Raw genomic sequence first — 25790 nt, 5'->3', positions numbered from 1 at the left:
TCATGCCTCCTGTTCTGGTGTGGTATGCATAGCAGTCAGGCAGCTGGGAAGTCCCTTAACCAGGCTGTAGTGAGGACTAACAACTCCTAGGCTAAGATTCATGAAAAACTGCATCTTATGTCTTTGTGGTTTAAGGACTGGGTTTCAATAGTAACCATAAGTCCTCACATGTATTAACTTGTTCATAATAAGGACTGGTTACCATTTGCTTGCACAAATAATCTTCACAACCACCCTAAAGGCACTGGGATAATTCATACGGCTGCTTTATAGATGAGAAAGGTAAGATTTGCAGAGATTAAGTAGCTTACCAAGGGAACTGGGAGCTCTCGTTTTTAACTACTGCAGTTCACTGCTTCCCACCTTGCACATTCAAATATTCAAATTCTGTCCCTTAATTTGGGGGTGACCAGCCTCGGGGACTCCATTTGTATTCACCAGACTTATGGGAGAAATAAATTATAAAGGAGAAGGAGAAAGGAAGTGAGGCACCAGCATTAGTCTAGGGCTCACGGAGAACACGGCTGTGTCACTTCGGGCAGGTGTGCCAGAGAGCTCCGAACCCACGTGTCCTCAGGAAGGAAAATAATACAAAGTAATGTGTGGATGTAGGAATTGCAGGATACTGATTGAACTCCCAGCAGGAGAATGGTGGTCCGGAGAGGCTGGCTCAAGAAGGCGGGCCACGTACACACGCTCACCTGCCCCTCTACTTTAGATCACTGCAAGCGACTGGAAAAATAAGTTCCAACAAGAAAGAGTATTATGGGAAGGCCAGAAGTGGAGTCATCTTCTGAGAGAGGGGAAGCAGATGGTATTAAGGAGAGGAAACTTCTATCTAAACTATGCTCGGGAGAGGACCGCTATGCGAGCACGTTCAGGTCTGAGGGGACTGCAGCCTCAGAGGCGGGGCAGGGCCGGGGGGTGTCCTGGAGCAGGTTTGCTGTGAAGGATCAGGGAAGAACTAGGGCACTTGGGCTGAACAGGGGCGGCAGCAACAGTTACCCTCAAGGGGACTCGTGAGGATGAGCTCTTAGGCATGTCCTCAAGAAGGTGATCACTTAGGGGCACCTGGCTGGCTCAGTCGGTAGAGCATGCAACTCTTGGTCTTGGGTCATGAGTTTGAGCCCCACTTTGGGCGTAGAGTTTACTTAAAATAATAAAGGGGACATTAAGAAAAAAAGTGATCATTTAATATGAGTACCTGAAGTCCTGGGGGGATTGCCAGATACCTTGATGGTTTCAGTGTGCCTGAAAAGGAGTTATAAGGGAATCTCAGTGCTGCATCCCCAAAGCAATAGCAAGTTCCAGGATCTTCCACCACCTTCCAACTTGTAAGTTTTGAGATACACCTGTAAACTATTCTTGCATTAGATATACGGGTGGCAGAACAAAAGTGTCTCAAATTTCAGGTAGTGGGAATTTCTCAATAATGAGGCTTTTTAGGAGGGCTTGGCTGGCTCAGTGGGTCATGCAACTTTTGATCTTGGGGTTGTGAATTCGAGTCTCATGTTGAGTGCAGAGATTACTAAAAAGACATTTTTTTTAAAGTAATACTTTTTAGAATTAATTGTGTTCCACAGAAATGCTATGTCTTCTGTGCTTAAGGATCCCATGCAGTGTTTTTAAATGGATGTGTAGATTAATGGACTGGTACTAAGTGATGAAATGGGTATTCTTTTTCCTTCAACTGACCTTCTTTTTTAGGACTAATTTAATAATTTAGCCAGTGTTCTTACCGTGCTTTTTTTTTTTTAAGTGCTAAAAGTTTAATAATGTGATAGATCTACAGTGGGTGTGTATAGTCTTAATTAAAAAGATTTTTCTTCATTTGAATCTATCAACAGCATAGGCTATATTAATGTTAATTTTTTTTCAATAAGTATTATTTATGTCTATTGCTAATGTGATGAAATTATTCCTTGCAGTCACTAACAGTACCTCATAAGGTCATCATTTTCTATTTTCATAAAAATGATATTCAGTAATATAGTCAGTACAGTGAAAAAGAAGGAAATCATCAGTTTGAGCACTAGGCTTTACTCTTCCAATGCTCTTGATACAGCATTCATCTAATTCTGATTGATATTATATTTAGTTGTTTCTATGCCTCCCAATGTGAATTTTAAACCTACTGAGAAGATATACTTTGTATTAGTGTATCATTTCCCACACACCTGCCAGAGTATTCTGCAGGTAGTAGAGACCCATTAAATACTTGATAAATTGGATATAGTTTAACTGAATGAAATTAAGTTGAAGTTGCGTGTCTACTTCCCAGAGTTTTCATACATCTCCTACCTCTGTTTGTTACTTTGAACTTGGACCACTGTGGCTCTGGGGACTGTTGGAACAGAGATGCCAGTCCCCTTATCAGACACAGTTCATGGGTAGCAAAATAGTCCAGTGCTGTGTCAGACCCAAGGTAAGGTTCTTTGTTGTAGCTAGCTACACCTCCTTCTTAAGACTCTGGAATTACGGTGACATGAGGATTCATTTTGTAGAAGAAGCTCTATTTTTTTTTCAAATCTGAAATGTCATCTTTTATAGTTTTCTGTTTCCTGCAGGTAGCTTTCAGCTTGTTTTTTATTTTCTTTACATACGGTAAGCATAACTTTAGTATTAGAGTCTGCATATGATGATTCCAAGATATTATGTGTTAGTGGGGTTATTTTTGATGTTGCCTACTCCTCATTCATGTGGTCTAGACTCCTTATGTGTCTGATTATCTTTTACTGTGTGCTGGTCATAGTATTTGCAAAACGTTAAGACCTACAATGAAGGCACCTGATTCCAGAGAGGATTTGCATTTGTTTCTATCAGTTTTTTTGTGATCTGCTGATGTTCCCAAATTCCCAAAGGATAGTAATCCTTGGGATTCAAGAAAAAGAAACTGGAATCTCTGTTAATTCCTAAACTATAAATTATTCTGAATTTTAAACTATTTATTTACATGTTCTTAAATAATAATAGTAATACCATAATCATCTACAATGAATAATTTTTCTTTGTTAGGCTTATATTAAAAGTTTCAGAGATTATAATTTTCCTGTCTTATGCTAATACTAAAAGAGATTATTATATTATCATGGCACACACACATATACATATATAAGAAATGTGTGTGTATATATATATATATATATACATACACATATATATACATACATACATACATATATATAAATGCATGGTTTGTAATGAACCAAATATTATGACAAGATTATGTATTTCTATTTTTTTTTTTTTTAATTTTTTTTTTTCAATGTTTATTTATTTTTGGGACAGAGAGAGACAGAGCATGAACGGGGGAGGGGCAGAGAGAGAGGGAGACACAGAATCGGAAACAGGCTCCAGGCTCTGAGCCATCAGCCCAGAGCCTGATGCGGGGCTCGAACTCCCGGACCGCGAGATCGTGACCTGGTTGAAGTCGGACGCTTAACCGACTGCGCCACCCAGGCGCCCCGGTATTTCTATTTTTTTAAGATGTTTATTTTTTGAGAGAGTGCAAGTGGGGCAAGGGCAGAGAGAGGGGGTAGAGGATCCAAAGTGGACTTTGCACTGACAGCACTGAGCCCCATGTGGGGCTTGAACTCACGAACCACGAGATCATGACCTGAGCCAAAGTCCAACTCTCAATTGACTGAGCCACCCAGGTGCCCCAACAAGATTATATATTTTAATAACATGTAAAAGTGTTCTCTACCTGATAATAGACTTTTTAAAGACTTTAAAGACTTTCTTACTTTTTAATTTAAAATAATTTTAGATCTGGGGCACCTGGGTGGCTCAGTCAGTTAAGCAGCCAACTTCAGCTCAGGTCATGATGTGTTTATGGGTTCAAGGCCTGTGTCAGGCTCTGTGCTGACAGCTCAGAGCCTGGAGCCTGCTTTGCATTCTGTGTTTCCCTCTCTCTCTGCCCCTCCCCGCTCACAATCTTTCTCTCTCTCTCAAAAATAAACATTAAAAAAATAAAATAATTTTAGATCTATAGGAAAGTTGCAAAAATTAAAGTTCTCATATACCCTTCACTCAGCTTCCCCTTAACCTTAACATCTTACATAACTATAGAATATTTATCAAAGTCAGGAAATTAACATGACAATAGGCAATTGAAAACATTAGAAGAGGGGAACATTAACATAAAATAAATTGTAAATAAAAATAATTTCAAAACTGTAAAGTAATACCACAAGTAATTAGTATTTAAAAGTTATTCTTAAAACAAGATTGTAAATACAAAAGCTTTATTTGCCCTGATCCTATTGATCATTGTTTTGTTAATATTCCAGGCATAAGAAAGAGTTTCCATCTTAGATTGATGTTGGTTGGATTATGAGTGTAGCTAAAAGCATCCTCAGGTGGGGCCACTAGGGTACATGTAAGTTCATCTTCTTTTTTAACAATGAAGTATTTTGTGTACTTGCTCTGATTTTGACTTTGCCATTGAAATCAATATTGTTTTTGCTAATTCAAAATTTAGACAATATTTTTGCTAATTCAAAATTTAGACAAACTGGGTGGCTCAGTCAGTTAAGTGTCCAACTTTGGCTCAGGTCATGATCTCACTGTTCGTGAGTCTGAGCCCCCTGTCAGGCTCTGAGCTATTAGTTCAGAGCCTGGAGTCTGCTTCAGATTCTGTGTCTCCCTCTCTCTCTGCCCCTCCCCTGTTCGTCTTCTGTCTCTCTCTGTCTCTCAAAAACTGAATTAAAAAAAAGTTAAAAAAAATTTAGACAATAAATTTTTAACTATTCATATCTGTAAAAAATTTTATTATATTATTATAATTGATGTACAACATTATATTAGTTTTAGGTGTACAACATAATAATTCAATATTAATATTCTCATGGTCTCTTTAATCTTCTGTTAAAATATTTATAAAGAACTATACCCTATAGCAAATATTAAACCCTGGAGAATGCTGGACAGTTTTGGGTGGTATTCAAATAATGGAACATTCACTGCTCTGAGAAAGATTTAACACTGCACAGAATCATTTGTCAGAGTTGCCAGTTTTGCTTCCAGAACTTGATATCACTTACAAAGTTTGTATGACAGACACTGTACAAATAAGCTTATTAATATTTATTTGCAAGAATGACTCACTGTTAGCAGCACACAAGGCCATGAACACACACACTTGTAAACATAACATAGCAAGAGCTACAAGCAAAACTAACTGATTAGATCCTGATCACTTTTCTGTGTACTCTTGTCTGGTCAACCTTAATCTTTCACTTTCTGTGTCAGTATTTTCTGTTCTTGCTTTCAACTTGGCATCGGTAGATGCCTTCAAACCAGTAATGTGTCTACCTTTATTATTAGGCTTTATTCGTAAAGGAGAATTATAGTATTTTCTCTTGTCTTCAAGATTTCTAGGCTGATTTTTCTTAGGATTCAGAGAGACCTATACATTTCTCAAGAAACACTGAGAAGTTGGGGCGCCTGGGTGGCGCAGTCAGTTAAGCGTCCGACTTCAGCCAGGTCACGATCTCGCGGTCCGTGAGTTCGAGCCCCGCGTCAGGCTCTGGGCTGATGGCTCAGAGCCTGGAGCCTGTTTCCGATTCTGTGTCTCCCTCTCTCTCTGCCCCTCCCCCGTTCATGCTCTGTCTCTCTCTGTCCCAAAAATAAATAAACGTTGAAAAAAAAAAAAATTAAAAAAAAAAAAAAAAAAAGAAACACTGAGAAGCATTTTCCACATGGAAGCATTAGTCCATCTCAGTTTGGTTCCTGAAATTAATTTCAAAGCTTAAAGTTCCATGGAAAACCAAGATATAGGAACCCCAACTGTAATTTTGCAAGAGGGCTGGTCCAATTCTGACTCACTCTCAGGGGTCCCTTGGGATCTTAGCTTATTTGGGGAAAAGGGCTGTTTTTAGATTTCTCGCCTTGGATAAGCTCTGGGCTTTGAGTTTTTGACCTTTTCTCCTCAGAGGACCATTGAAACAAAAGTTCCGTTTTCTGGAACTGGCAAGTGCTGTGGGGCAATGCCGCTTCTGTGGTTATTTGCTTGTCTGGATTCCACTTTTCTTTTAGTTTTGGCCAGCATGCTACCATCTTGTCAGTGTATTGATAGTTCGAAGATTTTAAAAATATTTCCTCCAACTTTTTAAACTTTTTTTTTCCTGTGAGAGGATTGGTCCAAATAACCTAAACTTTAATTATTAGAAATTTGAAAGCCCAGGATTAGTTTTAGAGAAGCCAGTATTTGGCTCCAGCTGAGAATTTGGAGCTTTAAATTTGGAATTACCACGTAGAGTCAGAGTAGAATCAGAGTAGGAGGCATCTCTGATTATAGCATGTTGGGGAATGAAATGCCATTTTGCAGGCTTCAGGATGGGATTCAGTTCAGTCATTCATCCAGCAAATGTTTGTTATAGGTACTGTGCTAAGGGCAGGGTAATAAACACAGATGTGCTCTCTGCTCTCAGAGAGCTTCTGGTCAAATGAGTTGCTAGTTAATAAATTAAGGTACATATCTAAAACACAGTATCTTCAAATCTGATAAATAGGTTGACTTCCAGAGCAATGGAAAGATTTGGGGTTAATCCACAGACACTCAGGTTTCCCAGTACATGTTACTTTTAGAACCCTGATTAGGACTACATAATGTAGCCCTGAGAGAATCTTATTTTAGAATATCATAGTGTTTTCCTGTCTCTAGGAGAGGTTCACATGCCTCTCAATTTGACAAGTAATCAGGGTTGTACATTCATTTCTTTATTCAGCAAATATTTCTTAAGCACATACTAGGAGGCAGGCACTGGCTATCCATTGATTAATACAAAGGACATAGTCATAGTATTATTCATATTTGTGTATCTCTGAAACTCCAGTGATCATAGTGATGTTGACCTCTGTATGTAATCACACTGTTGAAGCCTTTGAACCATGGTCATAGTTACTTCAGTGTGAGTAAGGACCCCATTAGTTCTACATCAGTGCAGGGAATGGTAAAGGGTAGAGTCAGCCTCTTCCATATTGGGAGCCTCGCTCCTAAACTTTTCTTCCCTTGAAGGTAATGTCAAGGGAATGTTGACCAGAGACTCTCAGGGTAATTTTAAAAGGCTGTTGCACATCAAATCAGAATGTTTTTCAAGAAAGTAATATTTTCAACAACATACTGAGATCTAAGACCCACTAAAGAGAGCCATTCATTTAATAAGTTAGAAAATTACTGATATGGAAGAGTAACATCTTTATACTGAAGTGATCTACAATATTCTAGAAAGTATAGGGGCACCTGGGTGGCTCAGTGGGTTTGGCATCTAACTTCGGCTCAGGTCATGATCTCACGGTTCGTGGGTTCGAGGCCTGCATTAGGTTCTGTGCTGACAGTTAAGAGCCTGGAGCTTGCTTCAGATTCTGTGTTTCCCTCTTTCTCTGCCCCTCCCCTGCTAACACTGTGTCTCTTTTTGTCTCTCAAAAATGAAAAAATGTTAAAAATTTTTTTTTAATTTGAAAGTATAGTTTATTTCTACATCCAGAAGTTATTTATTATTCTGAAGACTCCTTGGCGTGCCTCAGGTATTAAAAATTCTTTCTCAGGGCGCTGGGTGGCTGAGTAGGTTAAGTGTCTGACTTCAGCTCAGGTCATGATCTTATGGTTTGTGAGTTCAAGCCCCACATCAGGCTCTATGCTGAGTTCACTGGAGCCTGCTTTGGATTCTGTGTCTCCCTCTCTCTCTGCCCCTCCCTCACTCACACTGTGTGTGTGTGTGTGTGTGTGTGTGTGTGTGTGTGTGTGTCTCAAAAATAAAAACTAATAAATTTTTAAATAAAAAAATTATATTGAAAAAATAAAAATAAAATAAAAATTCTTTCTCAAACTAGTAAAACACAATGAGTTAAACAGCCAAAACATTTTGTGGTCTTTCAAGATGTAAAAGTTTATGTGAAAGGAATAATAATCTTTCTTTCTGATTTGTCAGTACATGAGAAAAAAAAGCAAGTATCTTTGACTTGTGGCATGTGGTTCAGGATGTTGGCTCAGTAAAATTAGCTCGGTTACTTTAAATGGATTTTGTCTTGGTATAAAACAGCAACCAGAGTTAGAAGGCTTTAATAGTCTATGTTAATTCAGGACTGAAACTAGTTTTCCTTTTACAATAGGGGTTCAATGTGTGTCAAGAAATGTAGCTTGGAATGGTTGACTTAGTTATAATTAACCCATGAATCACTATTCTTTTTTTTTTTTTTAAGTTAGTTAAAGAATCTCTATTCCTAACTTTGTAGCATGGCTTTGTGAACGTTTCCTCACGCTCAGCTCATGGCAGAGGGGAGGAGAAACTGGAATAGATCCAGGGATTTTAAGTATCGGTTTCAGATTTCACTGGGGCTTTGCAGGGACATAGTGAAAGGACCTGCCTGCCTCCTGCTAGCACAGACCCTTGGCCACAGTCATTCCTGCCACCACACGGCCACCTGAGTGTGTCCTCTCCCACCCTACACTTTGCCAGATGTAGCAAGCCCCAAGAGATGAGAAACTCCAGGGCAGTCATTTAATCTACATATATTGAGCTCCTGCTGTATTCCAGGCAGTGCTCTGGAGTTAGGGCAGTGATCTCTGCCCTCATGGGAGAGGCAAACAGTAAGTAGAAATATGAATATGTACTAGAAGGCAAAAGAAGCTATGGAATCAGGGAAGGCCTCACTGAAAAGTGACATTCGCGTGAAGATCTGAATGATTGTAGGGAGCCAGCCAAGCCATTTTTGGGGGGTGGGGAAATCGTCACAGGCAGATGTGCAGTTAGTGTTTGAGGAACAGCAAGGAGGCCAGTTCAGCTAGAGCTAAGGTGTGGGTTTTGTAGTTCATTGTTCAGAGTAAGACAAGCCACGGGAAGGTTTTGAGCAGGGGAGCGGTAAGATCTGGCGCATGTTATAGCGTCACTCTGGCTGCAGTGTGGAGGCCAAACAGAAAGACACAAGGGTAGGGGCACAGAGACCAGTTGGGAGGCTACTGCAGTGATGCTGCAGGCAAGAGGTGATGGCGACCTGGACCGGGATGGTAGACTGGAGATGATGCGGAGTGCGTGGTCCTGGGTATATTTTGAGTCTGAGCCTGTAGGATTTGCTGGTGGATTGGGTGTGATGTGTGAGAGAACAAGAAGAGTCAAGGATGACCCCGCGGGTGAGCAACTGGAAGGATTGGAGTTGCCAGTAATTTCTCAATTCATGGTGAAGACCGCAGGAGATGCTGGTTGGTGGGGGAGGCGGGACGGGACAGAGGTCAGGAGCTCTGTTTTGGTCATGTTGATGAGCCCATAAAACATCCGGGTAGAAGTATTGATTAGGCAAGTTTGATATACAGCCCAGAGTTCAGGGGAGGGGTAAGGGTTGGAGACGTACATTTGGGACAAATCAATTTTGACAGCCCATAAACTTTATTTAAAGCCACAACGTTTAATGAGATTACTTCTTAAAAAAAAAGAAAAGAAAGAGTATAGATACACAGAAGTGGCCCAGGCACTGAACCTCACCATTAGCTGAAGGAACTGAAAGACAGTGATCATAATTATAATTAATTGAGCACTTACTACTTGTCACACAGAGTGCTAGGTCTTTGACACACTTTCATGAATCCTCCATATTGTGCATATATGACAAATGAGAAAGCCCAGGTTGACCCAGACTGTCACAGTAAGTGGTAGGGCTGGGGTTCAAATTCAGGTCGGTTTCATTGCACAGCCTTCTGTGCCCTGTCACTGTGCCACACCATGATGTTGGCATGTTTCAACTTGAGAGAGGGATGCTTGATCTCTGAGAGTGGGTGTAGGAAGCAGCACCTGAAAAACCCAGAAATTCAAGGGCTCACAGAGGAGGGATCCCAAAAGACCCTTGTCAACTTCCAAAATAGTTTATTGTCAGGCATAGCATTTTTTAGTACTCTCATCTGTTGAAAACTATAAGAGAATATATGTATGTCTTTATATCTTTCAAAAAATACTTAACTCTTCTGCACAGATACACTTTTGGCTGCTTCCTTATCAGGAAGTCATACAGCTTTCCAACATGCTTACCCATTCATGCTAGCAACATCCCCACGCTGGTCGTTCGTCTCTCTGAGCCCTCACCTAACTCATAACCCTTTCAGTTCATCACGAGGTTATAAATTCTGAGACATCTTAAGTGCTTCTCACAGCCCTGTCTCATTGCAAATATTTACACCCTTCAGAGCATATCACATTTCCCCCCAAACACCTCTTATTTTCCAACACTCCAACCCTTATTGCCTTTTACGGTGCTCCCAGAATCCTCTCTGCTTCTGCCTTCCCTCCTCCCAGTCAGTTGTTGCTTTTCATTAGTGCTTCATTTCTTCCTCTGCTGGGGAACTTAACCTTTAGATCTTAGGTGTCTTTCTTCTCCTTTATTTCCAGACCCTCTGTCCACACCACCAGAGGCTGTAGCACTGATGTCCTATGAGTAGCTTTAGCCGTAGTGGTCTCCTTTAAATTCTTCCTTTAGGCTGAGAGGCAGCGGCACTAAGATTGGAAACCACATTTCCAGTCCTATCAGTGTTCCCTGCATTCCTGCCATGTGCTAGGTAATTGCATATCTAGGAGAAGCCCTGGGGCACACCAGTGTTTGGGAGTGTAGAAGACCAGGAAGGTGAACTAGCAAAGGAGAAGATGCAGATAGTCCAGTGAGTGGGACCGATCCATTGGAGTGATCGCGTTGCAGAAGCAGAGGGAGGGCCTTGTTGCTGGAACACAGTCTCTGAGGCGTTAGGGGGACTGGGATCCAGGGAACCGCAGAGAGACTGGCCTGTTATCAGAGCCGCGACAGTTTCTCCATTTTAACAGGAGGGAAGGCAGAGTGTGTGGATACAGACACAGTAGGATGGTAGATTTGCTAGGGAAAGGATGAAGAAGCAGAAATAATTTATAAAGGAGGAAAAGAAAGGAAGTGAGGCACCAGCATTAGTCTAGGGCTCGCGGAGAACACGGCTGTGTCACTTCGGGCAGGTGTGCCAGAGAGCTCCGAACCCACGTGTCCTCAGGAAGGAAAATAATACAAAGTAATGTGCGGATGTAGGAATTGCAGGATACTGATTGAACTCCCAGCAGGAGAATGGTGGTCCGGAGAGGCTGGCTCAAGAAGGCGGGCCACGTACACACGCTCACCTGCCCCTCTACTTTAGATCACTGCAAGCGACTGGAAAAATAAGTTCCAACAAGAAAGAGTATTATGGGAAGGCCAGAAGTGGAGTCATCTTCTGAGAGAGGGGAAGCAGATGGTATTAAGGAGAGGAAACTTCTATCTAAACTATGCTCGGGAGAGGACCGCTATGCGAGCACGTTCAGGTCTGAGGGGACTGCAGCCTCAGAGGCGGGGCAGGGCCGGGGGGTGTCCTGGAGCAGGTTTGCTGTGAAGGATCAGGGAAGAACTAGGGCACTTGGGCTGAACAGGGGCGGCAGCAACAGTTACCCTCAAGGGGACTCGTGAGGATGAGCTCTTAGGCATGTCCTCAAGAAGGTGATCACTTAGAGGCGCCTCGCTGGCTCAGCCTGTTAAGCTTCCAACTTCAGCTCAGGTCATATCTCGTGGTTTGTGAGTTCAAGCCCCGCGTCAGTCTCTGTGCTCCAGCGCAAAGCCTGGAGGCTGCTTTAGATTCTGTGTCTCCCTCTCTCTCTCTTCCCCTCCTCTGCTCACACTCTGTCTCTCTCAAAAATAAATAAACATTTAAAAAACTAATGAAAAAAAATTTTTAAGGTGATCATTTAATATGAGAAGTCCTAAAGTCCTGGGGGATTGCCAGATAGCTTGATGATTTCTGAGGACCTGAAGAGGGGCTGGAAGGGAATCTTGGCTCAGTGCTCCATCCCCAAAGCCATAGCAAGTTCCAGGCTCTTCCATGGCCTTCCATACCTGTGACTTGGTTTGAGATACACTCGAGAACCATCCTTGCATTAGATATACAGGTGGCAGAACAAAAGTGTCTTAAGTTTCAGGTAGTGGGAATTTATCAATAATGAGGCTTTTTAGAATTATGTTCCACAGTAATGTCATGTCTTTTGTGCTTAAGATGAAAACATGACGAAACAAACTTGGAGAGCTTAAGTAACTTCCCCAAGATTCTACAGCTGGTGAGTGGCAAAGTCCAGACTCACACCCAGGGCTGGCAAAGCTGTGCTCTTAACCTCCAAGCTGTCCTGCTCTCTGCCTGGCATCTAGCACATGCCCCATAAACGCTGCAAACATCAGCTCCTCAAACTTGTCTGTACCTGCTGGGTAACCCATGTGCAGAGATGTGTTGAGGACTGAGACATAAGTTAGACATGGTCCTTGCCTCCAAGGAGCATTCAGTGTAATAAATGGAGTTACACATGCATAATAAAATAACATAGGTGAAATGAGAGAGAGATTTGCTCAGTGCTCTGAAAAACAGCAAGAACTGTAGGAATCAGAGAACATCACTGGGGCACCCTTAGTGTGGAAGCGTCGGTCACCAAACGAGAGGCATGACCTGCATAGTTAACAGAGACATTAACAGAAGTGTAGGGAGGCATGTGTTCTTGCTGGTTCTTTTCTAGTCTCCTCCCTCTTCTTCCTTTACCCTTCTGGCACCTTCTCTCTGTCTCCTTCTAAATCCTGCTGCCTGTCTTCCCTCCTACCATTGAATATAGCAGTATTTCTGTCTACTGGGGGCAAGGGGTGCACAGATAGTCACTGCAGCTGATCGCCCCCACTCTGGTGACAAACAGCAAGCATCAGGGCCCTGTGGCACTTTAGGGCCTCCGTAATTTATCCTCTTTTATATCTTCTCTTGGTTGATGTACTAGGTGTGTTTCTTACAGTGCTATCTTTATCAAAGATACAAAGTAGCTAAAGGGAACTTTGTTTCCAGTAACAGTGGGGGAAAGATTAATCTTTATTTTCAGTATTTAAAAGTGTGCCTGACTTACTTTATGTGCCAGTCTAGATGCGCACTGTGGTCGAATGGCGAGGAACGGCCCTGTGGTGGCCGGGCTGGGGGGTGGTGGCAGGGGGCACGGGCAGACTCCAGGACTGGAGGCACAGAGGGAATGTCAGGGGAAGGGAAGGGGCCAGTGTGAGCACACCTGCCTCAGAAGTGGCCCACCTCAGACTTAGATCGTGATAGAGTTTACTTGTTCGTTTGCTTGGTTGGAGGGAAATTAAGGTTTTCTAGTACGTTTTTGAGTATCCCTGTTCGTCTAGTGCCACGAAGTCAAACAGATCTGAGTTCAGATTGTGGCCCTGGCTGGTACCAGCTTATGTGACCAGGTTATTGAAACTCTGAGACTCTTTCTTTGTCAGCAGTAAAGTAAGGGTAATACAGTACCCTCTTTGCAGGGTACTGAAGATAAAAAAAAAAATTTTTTTTCTTTTTATCAGCTTGCTAGCCCTCGCCCCGATTCTAGCACATTCTCACACTGGAAACATAGAAGCTTCCAGGGCTGCCGCTGCTATGGCTATTGGTTTGGAAGGTGTGAGGGAACAGAACAGAAACCTTCACATCAGAAGATTTGGCAATCCAGAGATTGCAGCCAAAGGGTGCATACTAGCGCCTTAGGTATTTGAGGAAAGGACAAACAAGTTGTGAGGAAAATGGAACATGGATTTTTTAAACTGAAGGAATCAGAGGTGTCATAGAGGTCAGTGGGCCTAGATGTCTACAGATGGGTACATCGAGTCCCAGAGAGAGTGAGTGGTTCATCCAAGAGTAAACATCTAATTATTGACACAGCATCTAACCCTGGTCTCCTCACGGTTCTGTATATTGTTTCACAAATAGGGATTAGACAGTGGTTCAAGGAACCGTTCCTGGACGTTGATAGATGACCAGTTAGCTAAAACAATCATCTTACCAAAGCCTGTCTCTGAGCACAGTACTCTCCCTTGAATGAAGTAAATGGCATTCAGTCCCTTGGGATCTGCCCCAACCTACCGCTCCAGCCTTTTCTCTTACTACTTTTCTACGTATTCCATCCTCCAAACTGTTCCCCATCTCCTAGTCCTCCATATGTAGAAAGTCTGGGGAAATCCTGCTTGTGCTTAAAGGCACTGCTCAAATGCCGCCACTTCCATGATACCCTCCAGCTGCCCTGCCGGGGACTTTGCTTTGTTGCATTGCCCTTGTGTTTGTCATAGCACCTGTCACGTTAGATCTTCTGTTGTGGGGTTGCTCCTGCATTGCAAGAGGCAGGGACTGACTTGTTCACTTTTTCTCTCTTCTTCAATACCTCACCTATAATAGGTGCCCATCTAATGTTTGTTGATCCACAGAGGTCTTTTTATAGGCACCTTTCTGCTTCCTAACCTTATTCCCGAGTTCCTGAATATTGCTGCATGATTGGATGGAGAAGAGATTTAGAAAATGGTTTTCATGCTTCTCTGGCATGGCACGTATCAAGGGAAGTGTGAAAAACATACTTAACTACATTCTTGTAGGGGACAGTTTTAAAATTACTCAGACACCAGATGAGAGTAAAAAGGAAGTTTTTTTTCTTCCTTTCAGTGGGATGCCCCATTGCGTCTGCAGGCAGGAGTTGAAACCACTTGCGATTTGAGTGTGTACTCACTAACTGGTAACCTGACTCCCATAAAAAGCAAAGCTCTCACAGGAGGAAGAGTTCTCTCTCTTAGGGAAACGGAGACCTGCAGAGTTTCAGATGTCTAAGGATTAGAAAGCTGAACTTGGAAGATGAGGAACAGAGGTCCAGTTTGAGCTGCACATGAAAACATTATTTATACCCCTGGTTGATTACAGAAATATCTAAAGAGGCCAATGAGATTGATAGATGACCTTACCTTGGCTTTTAGAGGGGGCTGTTCTTGCTCACTCTGCTTTTTCTACAAAACCTTTAGAACAGCAGAATACTTCCACCTTCAGCACAGAAAGCAGCCAAGCCAGTTTGACCAGCTTGAGGGAAACACCAAACGAAGCTGCCAACTCCAATCACATGAACACTAGTTACTAATTATCTTCTGGCCTCTGTGGGGAAAGATATAGCAGCTCACTGATTGGATCCGAGGTTGAAATAACTCCACGTTTCTCTGTGCTCCCAGCTGGAGGAGCAAGAAGAGTGAGTGTCTCGAGCACTTTGGGAGACATTTTCAGAAGGACGGACACAGCCTTGGGCTAAACCGCACCTGTCCACATTTCAGCCCCACCCAGGCCCATGGAAGAGGGAAGCAAAACTCGAGTCTTTAAGTGCACTGAACATGTGTGAAACCCACAAAGATAGAAAAGAAAGAGGAGCGGGCAGGAAAGGGCACTGGGGCTCCAGCTGGGAGTATGAAGATCACAGGAGTCTACAGAAGAGGGATCTTACAGGGCTGGATGGACTTTACAGAGAAGGCGCCTCGGATTCCAGAAACTGGACGTCAGGGCACAATCGGCCCTTCAGAAAAAGGCATTGTGGATACTGGGCTTTTGGGCAGAGTGAACCAAGTTCAGACCACGAGGAAGCAGAGGAAAGTGGAAAGGACTGTATGGACTATGGAAGTGTGATTCAAGGCTGTGATGGTTACTGGAACTCAGGAGATGTAGATTATGGGAATCTGAGCCCCAAGACGAAGGATAATTGGCTTACAGGCAGCCCAGAAAGCTGGAAAGGTGAAGGATATAGGGAAACGAATGGCTACGTAGATGGTCAGAATCTGAACTGTAATCCTGAGGACTCTAAAGAAACTGGACAACAGACTCGCCACAGTGGTTTGGATGATCCAGTGGGGAATGGTGGTCAACCTGAAAAGTGGCACGTGGACCACAGGAATTTTAATTATAATGCTGAGGATTGTAAAGAAACTAATATTTATTGTAGAAACCGCAGCAATTTATGTCAGGTTCCTGGGAATTATATTAATCATCAGTCTGTGGACTTCCCAGATTTGAATGGTGTCAGTGAAGGTAAAGAATTTGCCGAATACTATGAAGGGGACAAAGGTGTGTGTCAAAATGATAAAATCTATCCCAAAACAAAGACTCCTGTCGTGGATCAGAGTGACTTTGATACAGAAAATAAAGGGCACGATACTCTATTTGCAAACTGTGAGTATAAATTTCAGAATTACAGAGAAACAGATTCTGCCCATCAGATGAAGGATTTGGAGGACAGTGGCATGGACAGAGCAGGAATGATGGCCCTTGGGAGCAGAGGGATCTTCCCGGATGGTCTGCGGAATCAGTGGACGAGAGGGGATCGGGGAGAACACCATAGCGGCATTCCGCAGGGCCCTTCCTTAGGAAAGAATACCTGGCATTTAGAGGCCGAGAGAAAGACAAATGGCCCTGAGACTTGGAAAAGGAATAGTCGCTACCGCCGCACAGCACCCAGCACCCTGAGACGCTCAGAATTTGTGCAAAACAGGAAGAAAACTCAAGGTACGAACTCAGCCAGCCTTATTAGAATGCTAAAACATGAAAGTAGGTAATAGGGGTGGTTATCTAGGTACTAGGAACACCCATGTACTTAAGGAACCTGGCGCTTGAAATTCTTTTTTCAGTGTATCTTGAGTGAGAACAACCTTAGAGATTTAATCCCTCTGGGAGGCACTTTTCAGAGCAAGAGCAGATACAGTACTATAAACACACACCATGGCCTCCAGAACGAGACCGTGTTCTCATGGGAAATATCTTTATCATTCTTGGTTTTGTCAGGGGTCTCGAATCCCAAATATCTTTCCATTCTTTCTTTAATATTTCTTTGTCTCATGGGAATGGCAAGTTCATTACTGAGGCACCAAGCGAAAATTTATTTTCCTGGCAGGATCTTTCTCTCCATCTCTACACTTCTTTAGACGTTGGGGAAAAGAGGATTTAATTTGTTTTATAGAGTGTTTGTATCTTTACACTCAGGAATCTTAAGTGAATGATGAGCACTACAACTCTTCTGGAAATCAGAGGATTATTTATATTCTTCATGATGCTTTGTACATTCAAATTACTTCATCTCACTTCGCCTTAACGAAGTTTTTGTAACATGATACATTAAGAGTCTTTTATAATGTAGAGGTTGTTTCTTTCTTGCCAGTTTGTCTTCTGCTGTTCTCTGAAATGAATTATGTTCATTTTGTTTTGTTTTGTTGTGGTTGTTTTTATAATTACTGGATTCCCTGTTAAGTCTTTCTTTTTATTTACGCTATTCTCTCACGAAGCCAACTTTCTGGTGGAGGCCGATTTGAGGGTGGTGTAGGTTATGAGCAGAGGATAAGGGTTAGAGTCAGAAAATGTGAATGATCTAGAAACTCCATCTCACACCTTCCTCCTGAGCGGGAATTCTCTCATCTAGATCTTCAGAACAGGCTCACTGTTGGTGGGGACATGACAAGTCCCTGGTGTGATCCCAGAACTGCTAGTGGTTTATCCTGTGGTCTTCCGGCACAGGTTTAACCTAACCAGAATTTCCAGGGCATTGTTTTGGATAAATCAGGGTCTCCACCTGCATTTATAAAGATAAAAATGAAACTAAGCCTGGCTTTAATTGGAAGGCTGAGGTATTTAGCAGCTAGCCATTTTTTTCTAGGTGTGTTTTTGCTCTGAGATGATAGGGATTGAATGACTTCTAAATTCCTTCCAGTTCAAACCAACAACAATCAAAACACACACACACACACACACACACACACACACACACACACACACAATTACACAAGTGATTCTGTGATTCCTTATATTGGTTTTTGTATTGCTCCTATTCCCTTCCCCCACATCTGTTCCGTACATGAACTTTGTTTCCTATCTTTAGTTCCTTATTGTATTAAGCCTCCTAAGTGTAATCTAAGTGTGTTTACTCTGTCTGACTTAACAAGAGTCAAGCCCTTCTCTCCTGAGTGGTGCAATTTGCCCTATGATCTCTCTTAAACCAGCTCAGTTCCCCCTTCTGTCACTTACATTTTTACAACTCTCTCTTTATATTCGAGGGCTTCAGTTTTGATGGCATTCCTATTTAGCTTAATTGACATCCCTAGTTTATACCACTAGTGTCCTCCTTGGCCTATAACAGAATCTTAGTCTGCCCTGAAATCCTTTTGCTTTCTAACATTCTTTGCTGGCTGTCTCACAGCACAGGCACCACTGTCCTTGCTGAACGTTACAGTTACAACATGTAATTACAGAAACAAGCGTTAGAGTCTGTCTTCTGCTGGGAGTTCACGTCTCAGCCCCACCATTTACTAATAGTATAACTTGAGGTGAATTACCTAATCTCTCTGAGCTTTGGATTCCTTATTTATAAAATGAAGATAATGACACCTGTGTCAGTGAGAGAACATAAATAAAACCCTTAAAGAACATAGTAGGCCTGGAACATAGTAGGTGCTCATAAATTGTGATTTCTTGGTCTTTTGTCCACCCGCCTCCCTTCAGCCTTACAAGTTATTCCACCAGTCTATCATTGCATGGTCCCCTCTCTCCTGAGATCCAGATTGACCCCCACTGAACATCTGTCCTCAGGCCCTGTGTCTGCAGGTGTGATTATCTACGTGGAATGTCCCATCCCTTCCTCCTCTCCCACCCTCCCCTGCCTCCCCCTACTCCATCTGAGAAGCAAGGTGCTATCTAATGGCCACTCCCAGCCTGTCTCTCAAGCTAGAAACCAAGTCCTTCTACCATAATGTGCCCTTCCCTCACCTGCCTTATCAGTTCATTCTCCTATGGAGGCCTCAGGCTTAGAGATTGTTAGGGCATGCCTGTTAGGGTTTTGCCCTTAGTCCTAGGGTGTGGGCCCCTCCTCCTGAGAGGTGGGTCTTACTTCTAGGGTGCAGCTTTTTTGATGTTTCAGTACAACATGAAGTGTTTATTGAATCTCTTAACTTAGAGGGACTCAAATTTCAAGCCGTGTCTTCTCAGCCCCAAGCAGTTGTGAATATCTGCCAGGCTTTTTGGCTTCTAGCTGTTACTGCTTTCTGCTGGCTTCCCGGAGTCTCATCACCTGCATGCATAGTTCAAGGATTTGAGGGGAATTTCTGCACAGATTTTGGGCTGCTCTCTCTGTGGCTTCCTCTTTTCCAGGATTTCACTGATAATACCTAGCCACTTCACAGCCCCAGAAATGAGCCTTTGACTCTTCAGCCCAATAAGATTGCCAGTTGTTGGCTTTCCATTTTTGCTTGATTTTCCTCACATTCTAGAAGACTAGGGATTGACTTCAGGGAGTAAAAATTGGATAAATATGGATCTTACCTAGTTTGCATCCCTTGTTTTGAGTCCTATCCCCTCTAGTTTTCGGCCTGCTTTTGGTTGCTTTCCAATACCTTCACACAGTTACTTTAAAAAAATGCCTTATCCAGGGTTGCTAATAGTTATCGATAGGGAGGTTGGTACAATGTAAGCTGCTTTCCCATTGCTAGACCAAAAGTCGGCACCAAGGGTTTACACTTGCTAGTAACATAAATGGTTGTGACGGGAAAGGGACGCGGTGCCTCAAATTCCGTGTTAACTATGGGTTAAGTGATATTAGGATATGTAAATGAGGAACTGTTACAGAGAGGAATAGGACATGGAATTCAGGTGAGAGTCCAGGCTTGGAGGTTCAGGATTGGAGGGCTCAGTAGCATCCTCCTGTCTCACTACACATCAGCAAGCCCAGTGTTTTATAAATAATGGGTAACCACCCATGACTGGGTCTTAAAGTCTCTTCCGTGGGTTATAAGTAGCATTCTTGAAAAATAAAAGTGAGTAGAAAATTTCGTAGCACATCTCATGTAGGAAAAGTATGCATGTGATACTTTCATGTGTGTGTGTGAGCGTGTGTGTATCCACACGCACGTGTTACATGTCATGTATATACTGAGTCACAGTGTAAAGTGTGGGCTACCGTAAAAAAAAAAAAAAATGTTTGAAAAACACTTAAATCTGACCCACCGTTTTTATAACCAAAGAACTGGAGCACAGAGAAATTGAAATATATGTCCCAAATCAGTCCCTAGGTCAGGAATAGAATCCAGGTCTCCCGATGCCCAGACCAGTGCTTTTACTGCGTCACCAGGGTTGAAGCCAGAAGCACAGCTCTGCGTTCATGCCATATAAATGAACCTAGAAAAAGCAGAAAGTGTTGTATTAGGGAAGTCAGGGGAGAGACTTCAAGTGGAGGGGGGCGTAGCCGTGTAACATGCAGCAGAGATATGGGAGGCGTGTGGACCAAAGAAAGACCTTGCATTTGCCAGATGGGGTGAAGAAGAGGAGCAACCAAGGTGCAAAGCACATTACATGGGGTTTAGGAGGGAAGTGGTGATGAAGATATACACGCGATTCCTTTAAAGTTTGGACAGTAATTGCCGTGGAACAAGAGAATCCAGGGAAATCTGTTTTGTTCTCTCCCAAGATGATAAAAACCAGCACAGATTTGAAGGCACTTTTGCCAGTGTTCCACAGGTAGCGCAGTTTTTAGGACTCTGTGGGTCAAGGTTTCTTTTCACTGCAAGTATACAAACATGATGTCTTTGTAGCTGCAGACTGTATTCAAACTATTGGAATAAAATGTCTGCCAGTCAATCCAAGACATTAGCTCTTCACCCTGGCTAATTTCATATGCTGATTAGAAGCCACGAGCGCAATAGATGCCAAGAGGTCTCTGCCACTCTGGAGACAGGGGCCATACTCCTGGGAATTAACTGGGCAGTAACTAATGGCCAGCAAAACAGACTGTGGAATTTCACTGTGGTTGGGTTGAGTCGTGCTGGCGGAACCACTGTCATTTACGTGCTGGACATTCTCAGAGCACCTTGTGCCGCTCTCTCTAATTTCATTCTCTTATAATAAATATTAGCCACTCATCTATTTTTATCTAACAGAACTGTACTGAGCACCAAACACTGTGTTACGTTCTGGTTCCACCTAGATTGCCTGAAGATCCTGAGGAGGGATGAGGCTACTGTTCCGGTACAAGTGGGCTGCAACCAGCTGCCCTTGGGCCCAGCTCTTCACTTTCTGTGTCTCCTTCAGGGACCATCTTTCTCATGACGTTTGTACCCTTCTCTGAACTTCTGCATGGTCGCCTCTTATTGCAGACCAGCACTCCCCATTTACTCATAGTTTCTGCACCCTCTTCACTTTTCATTACATATAACCATACTCGTCCCAACACTGTCTTTGCGACATCATTGCAACTTCTGCTTCTATTTCTGTCTGACCCGGCTGATAGTTCATAATTCAGATTCCCAGGAGAGTGAGTGTAATTGACTCACCTTGTGTTTTTTTTTTAGTCCTCATCATATGAACTAACCATTCATTGATTAGGTACAAATCCCTGGTCCAAATGGTAGAGGTGAAGTCCAGGATGGGGGGGTCACCTGGTTGAAATCACGGCTACATGGATGACTGATGGTGCCGATTTGGTATGCAGTGGGCTCGAGGGGGCAGGCGATCTGAGGCTTGGCTGGCCCAGACCAACCCCAGGATGTGGAACTGGGTGGAGGTATCTTTTGGCTGTTACAGTGGCAGGGTACAAGGACTACTTGGGCTTAGAAGGCAAAGGCCAGGGACTCTAAAATTCTTCAGTGTGTAGACCTGTCCTATGCAATGTAGAATTGTCCTGGCCAAAATGCCAGCTGTGTCCCTATTGAGACACTGGAGAAGATGGATAAGACTTGTGCCTGCATTCAGGAACTTGCGGTTTCAAACAGAAAACAGCATATAAACAAATAATTAAAATACAATTTTATAAGTCCTATAAGGGGAACTATTAGATACCTTTTCCCCTACTTGGCCCTATTGCCTGTGTAAACTTGTGTAAATTATTTAATCCCTCTGTTGCAGTTTCTTCATCAGTAAAACCAGATGATGTAACTATGTGGCAGTATTATGAGGGTTAAGTGAGTTTATAGATACAGAAGTACCTAGAACCGCACAGTAGAACCCGGCGTGTAGTAATGCAAAATAAACATGAGCTGCCATCATCCTTTCACCAGTATACAGATCCCACATCCCCTTTGAATGCAGTTCAACAGGGATTTGGTAACTAGAACTTGTACTCAGCACTGTGCCAAGTATTGGGGGTATCCGGAGAAGGATGCCTCCCCCACCCCCAACACACACACAGAAGTTTCCAGATCAATTGAAGAGGCAAATGTAAAAATATGAATAATGTAATAAAGTACACGAGTATTTGGTTTAGATGGTGAATGCTGTGGACAGTCAGAAGAGGGAAAGCTCAGTCTTGAGTTATGGGAAAAGACTTAAGGAAGATGTTTGAACTTGAGCTAAAGCTGAAGAGAGTGAGTAATGGAGGTTGACGTAGGCAGAGAGAAGCAGGGAGAACATTCCTGGTTGGGGAAACTTTATAAGCAAAGATACATGGTTGTGGTGACAAGGAGGAACCACAGTGTGTGGAGCACTGGAGTATTAAAATCTTAGAAACCAGATGCTAGTTTGGAGCAGAGCCTGAGGAATAAGGCAAGCTGGGTCTGTCTGTGGGGAATCATCTCCTCGCTTGTAATCACTGAAACTGTGAGTGGATACGTTCTCTGAGGAAAGGAGCAACTAGGGAGAAGATCAGGTGTCTGAGAACTGAGCCACAGTTTGGGGGAAGGGGGAGGAGGAGGGAGGCCAGCAAGAGGCATAGGGCGAGATCATATGAAGAAGTCAGGAGAAAACCAGAGAATTTAAAATAAGAGAGAATGGCCAGTGCTTTGAAGTGGCCCAAGGAAATCAAGGATAATGCCATTGGATTTGTCGAAGAGGCTGTTGGTTGACTGAAAAGACAATATTGTTGGAACCGTGATGATTCAGAATTACTTGCAAAGGACTTATATGGGGGATGCAGTCATAGAAGGAGGGCATGAAGACCACTCTTTCAAGACCTCTCACAAAAAGAACCAAAGACCTGTGACTGTAGCTGAAGGGGCACAGAGTTGGACACGGCTTTCATGTGTTTACTTTTTAAAATCAAGGTTTGCTTGTTGGAGGATAGATGGGTAGGTAGGAGGTAAAGGAGAGGAAAGGGTAAATATGTGGAGGCAAAAGGCAATATATGTAGGGCCATATATCCCCAAGAGCTGGGAGAGAATTGAAGTCTGGGAAAGAAAATAAGATGATCCTGTGGTTGGAATGATCCAGTCTGGCAGACTCCCACCCAACCCAAAGACCTTGCGTCTGCCATCAGGAGCTGTATTCTCAAGGAAGGTTGTATGTTTTTTCCACAAGCCATTACCTAAATTGTTTTCGTATAATGTTTCATCAAAAACATAGGAATATTGGCCTGGGAAGATTTCAGGTCTCTGTAAAAGCAAAAGATATGAAGGAAAGGCAAGATGTCGAGTGTGGATAGGAAGAGGTGCCCTTGTGGGGCATCTCCTTTCACATGGACCTGGGGATATTAGAGGGTGCAGTGGGAGGAGGGGTGAATCAAAGCTGCTAACTTGCAAAACCATGGCAGGCCTAGCCTTAAGTGGAATGTCAAAGTGGGAGCTCAGAAACTTGACATACCCAGCCTGATCCCCCAGAGCTTTCCAATTTGATTATTTCCTGAGAAACCAGGAAGTGCCCATGCTGGGCATGACCATCAGGCTGTAAAGCCATAGTGCCCACGCACAGTGATTTCTGGTGGGAAGGGACATGTCTGTATACGTGGTTCCACAGCGGACCTCATTCCACCATATCAAGAAACCCCTTTTTTCTTTTTCTTTTTTTTAAGAAACCCATTTTTTTTCTTATCATAAACCAAGAGGAGACCGATAGAATATATTGCATTTCATTGAATCTAAAACACCATCTGTTATAAGACACTGAATGATTGTATGTACCAATAGAAAGAAAACTTCTGATTAAACATTACCATGCTATTACTTGGAAAACATATCTTGCTTTCAGAAATGCTAAAATGTGCAAAACTGTGCGTCTTAGTATCTACTGAAATGTGGAGATGCTTCTACTCAGTGCTGACCTTACAGCAATACTTAGACAAAAAATATTAGAGAATTCTTCTAGCTCTTTCCTCAGTGATTTGGAGATAGGGAATTCAGTTTTCTTGCTCTCCAGCCCCTGCCCTGCATAAAAGAAGATTTAAACCTCATTTACCCCAGTGCCATAGGGGTAACTATGTACAAAATTGTAACTGAAATTTTCATAAAAGTTAGGATAGTTCATGATTTTTCAAAACTCTTTGGGTAGGGGTGCCTGGGTGGCTCAGTTGGTTAAGCATCCGACTCTTTTTTTTTTTAATTAATTAATTTATTTATTTTGAGAGAGAGTGAGCAGGGGAGGGGCAGAGAGAGAGGAAGAGGGAGAATCCCAAGCAGGATCTGTGCTGTGAGTGCAGAGTCTGACCCAGGACTCAATCCTACAAACCATAAGAGCATCACCTGAGCTAAAAATCAAGAGTTGGATGTTCAACTGACTAAGCCACCCAGGCGCCACAAGCATCTGGGTCTTGATTTTTATAGCTCAGGTCATGATCAAAGGGTTGTGAGATTGAGCCTGGTGGCAAACTCCACGCTGGGCATGGAGCCTGCTTAAGATTCTCTCTCTCCTCTCCTCCCTAAAAAAATAAAAATAAAAAAAAAATTTTTGGGTAATGTCTTCTATCCCAGCTACAGCAGAGTAGTGCTCAAGGCACTCTAAGTTATAATAATTGTTGCCATTTATTAAGTACCAGTTGCTGTGCTAAGAACTACGGATTAGGTATGCACAAAAGTCCAGTGGAGTCTAAGCTTTGTGATGGTGGTAAAGGTAGCGTTTCTAGAACCCAGCAATACTTGGCATATCGTAGGTGCTCAGTGAATGTGTGTTGTCAAATTCTATTTTGGGGCACAGAATATGTACATCAAAAAGTAAACACCCTAGGGTTTTAATACAGTGTTCTGTTCCAAATTGAGATAGTTCTGCTCTATTCCTAGTTTTCTGGTACTTATTACTGTATATGGATGTCAGATTTTTACAAATGTATTTTTTTCTCTATCGATTGACTTGGTCATATGATTTGATTTTCAAAAGTTGAACTGGCATCACACACCTAGAATAAATGTGACTTGGCAGTATTTTTTTAAAAAAAGATAAAATAGTACCTATTATTTTGTATTGCTGCTTAAGGAGGGAAGTTGAGAGAAAAGTCTAATCCAGGGACTAGAGAGGCCTTTATATGGCTGGGCTTAAAGGACAGTAGGTGAGCAGAAAAGCAGGGACACCAGCTGAGCTTGTCATGTTCAAGGATTAAGAAGGAAACAAACACTGGAAGTACACTGTTCTAGGTTCCATAATAATCGCAGCATATGCCTAGTCCTCAGGGCTCACTAAAGGAAGTGGCCAACTGTCTACATGTGTCCAAAGACACTTACAAGTGGCACTTCTTGTGGGACTAGTTAGAAGTTGATGTGGTTGGGGTGCCTGGGTGGCTCAGTCGTCTAAGCGTCCGACTTCAGCTCAGGTCACGATCTCGCAGTTCGTGGGTTCCAGCCCCGCGTCGGGCTCTGAGCTAACAGCTCAGAGCCTGGAGACTGTTTTAGATTCTGTGTCTCCCTCTCTCTCTGACCCTCCCCCGTTCATGCTCTATCTCTCTCTGTCTCAAAAATAAATAAACGTTTAAAAAAAAAAAAAAAAAAGAAGTTGATGTGGTTACTCCAAACTGAGAGGAGTAAGTTAAGTAACAGAGTAGGAAGTCATGTAAGATTTTAGATCTTGGAAGTAACCAACAAGGCCCCTTCGTTACATATACATGGAAACAATGGCCCAGAGAGGTCATGTAACATGTCTAAGATCACACAGGTAGGAGGGCTCGATACCAGGGCTTTTGTAGTTTGAGGGCTATAGTCACTACACCTGCTGCCCTCTCAAGATCTAGAAGTAGCATCACTGACAGCCCCAAAATGGAAGCCAGGGGAGATCTAGG

At 42.8% G+C, this 25790-nt stretch overlaps 1 protein-coding gene across 2 annotated transcripts in view; it reads left to right on the top strand.

The window, feature by feature from the left end:
- The window catches only part of DNMBP (dynamin binding protein), a 113459-nt gene that overhangs the window by 53188 nt on the left and 34481 nt on the right, over positions 1–25790 (top strand). The window contains exon 1 of one of the 2 annotated variants that reach the window (XM_047073294.1): positions 15161–16351. The exons of the other annotated variant lie outside the window; for it this stretch is intronic. Within the exon in view, the coding sequence (XP_046929250.1) occupies positions 15190–16351 (1162 nt within the window). The 5' untranslated portion in view covers positions 15161–15189. Of the gene's footprint in view, positions 1–15160; positions 16352–25790 lie in introns of those variants that run through there. 2 annotated transcript variants of the gene reach the window in all.

This window comes from Lynx rufus, unplaced genomic scaffold (assembly GCF_022079265.1).
Source record: "Lynx rufus isolate CCGP_SWC_20201006 ecotype Redwood Valley unplaced genomic scaffold, mLynRuf1.p SCAF_11, whole genome shotgun sequence".
NCBI lineage: Eukaryota > Metazoa > Chordata > Mammalia > Carnivora > Felidae > Lynx > Lynx rufus.
Note: the sequence above shows the minus strand (reverse complement) of the source record. Positions and strands in the feature narration are given on the sequence as shown.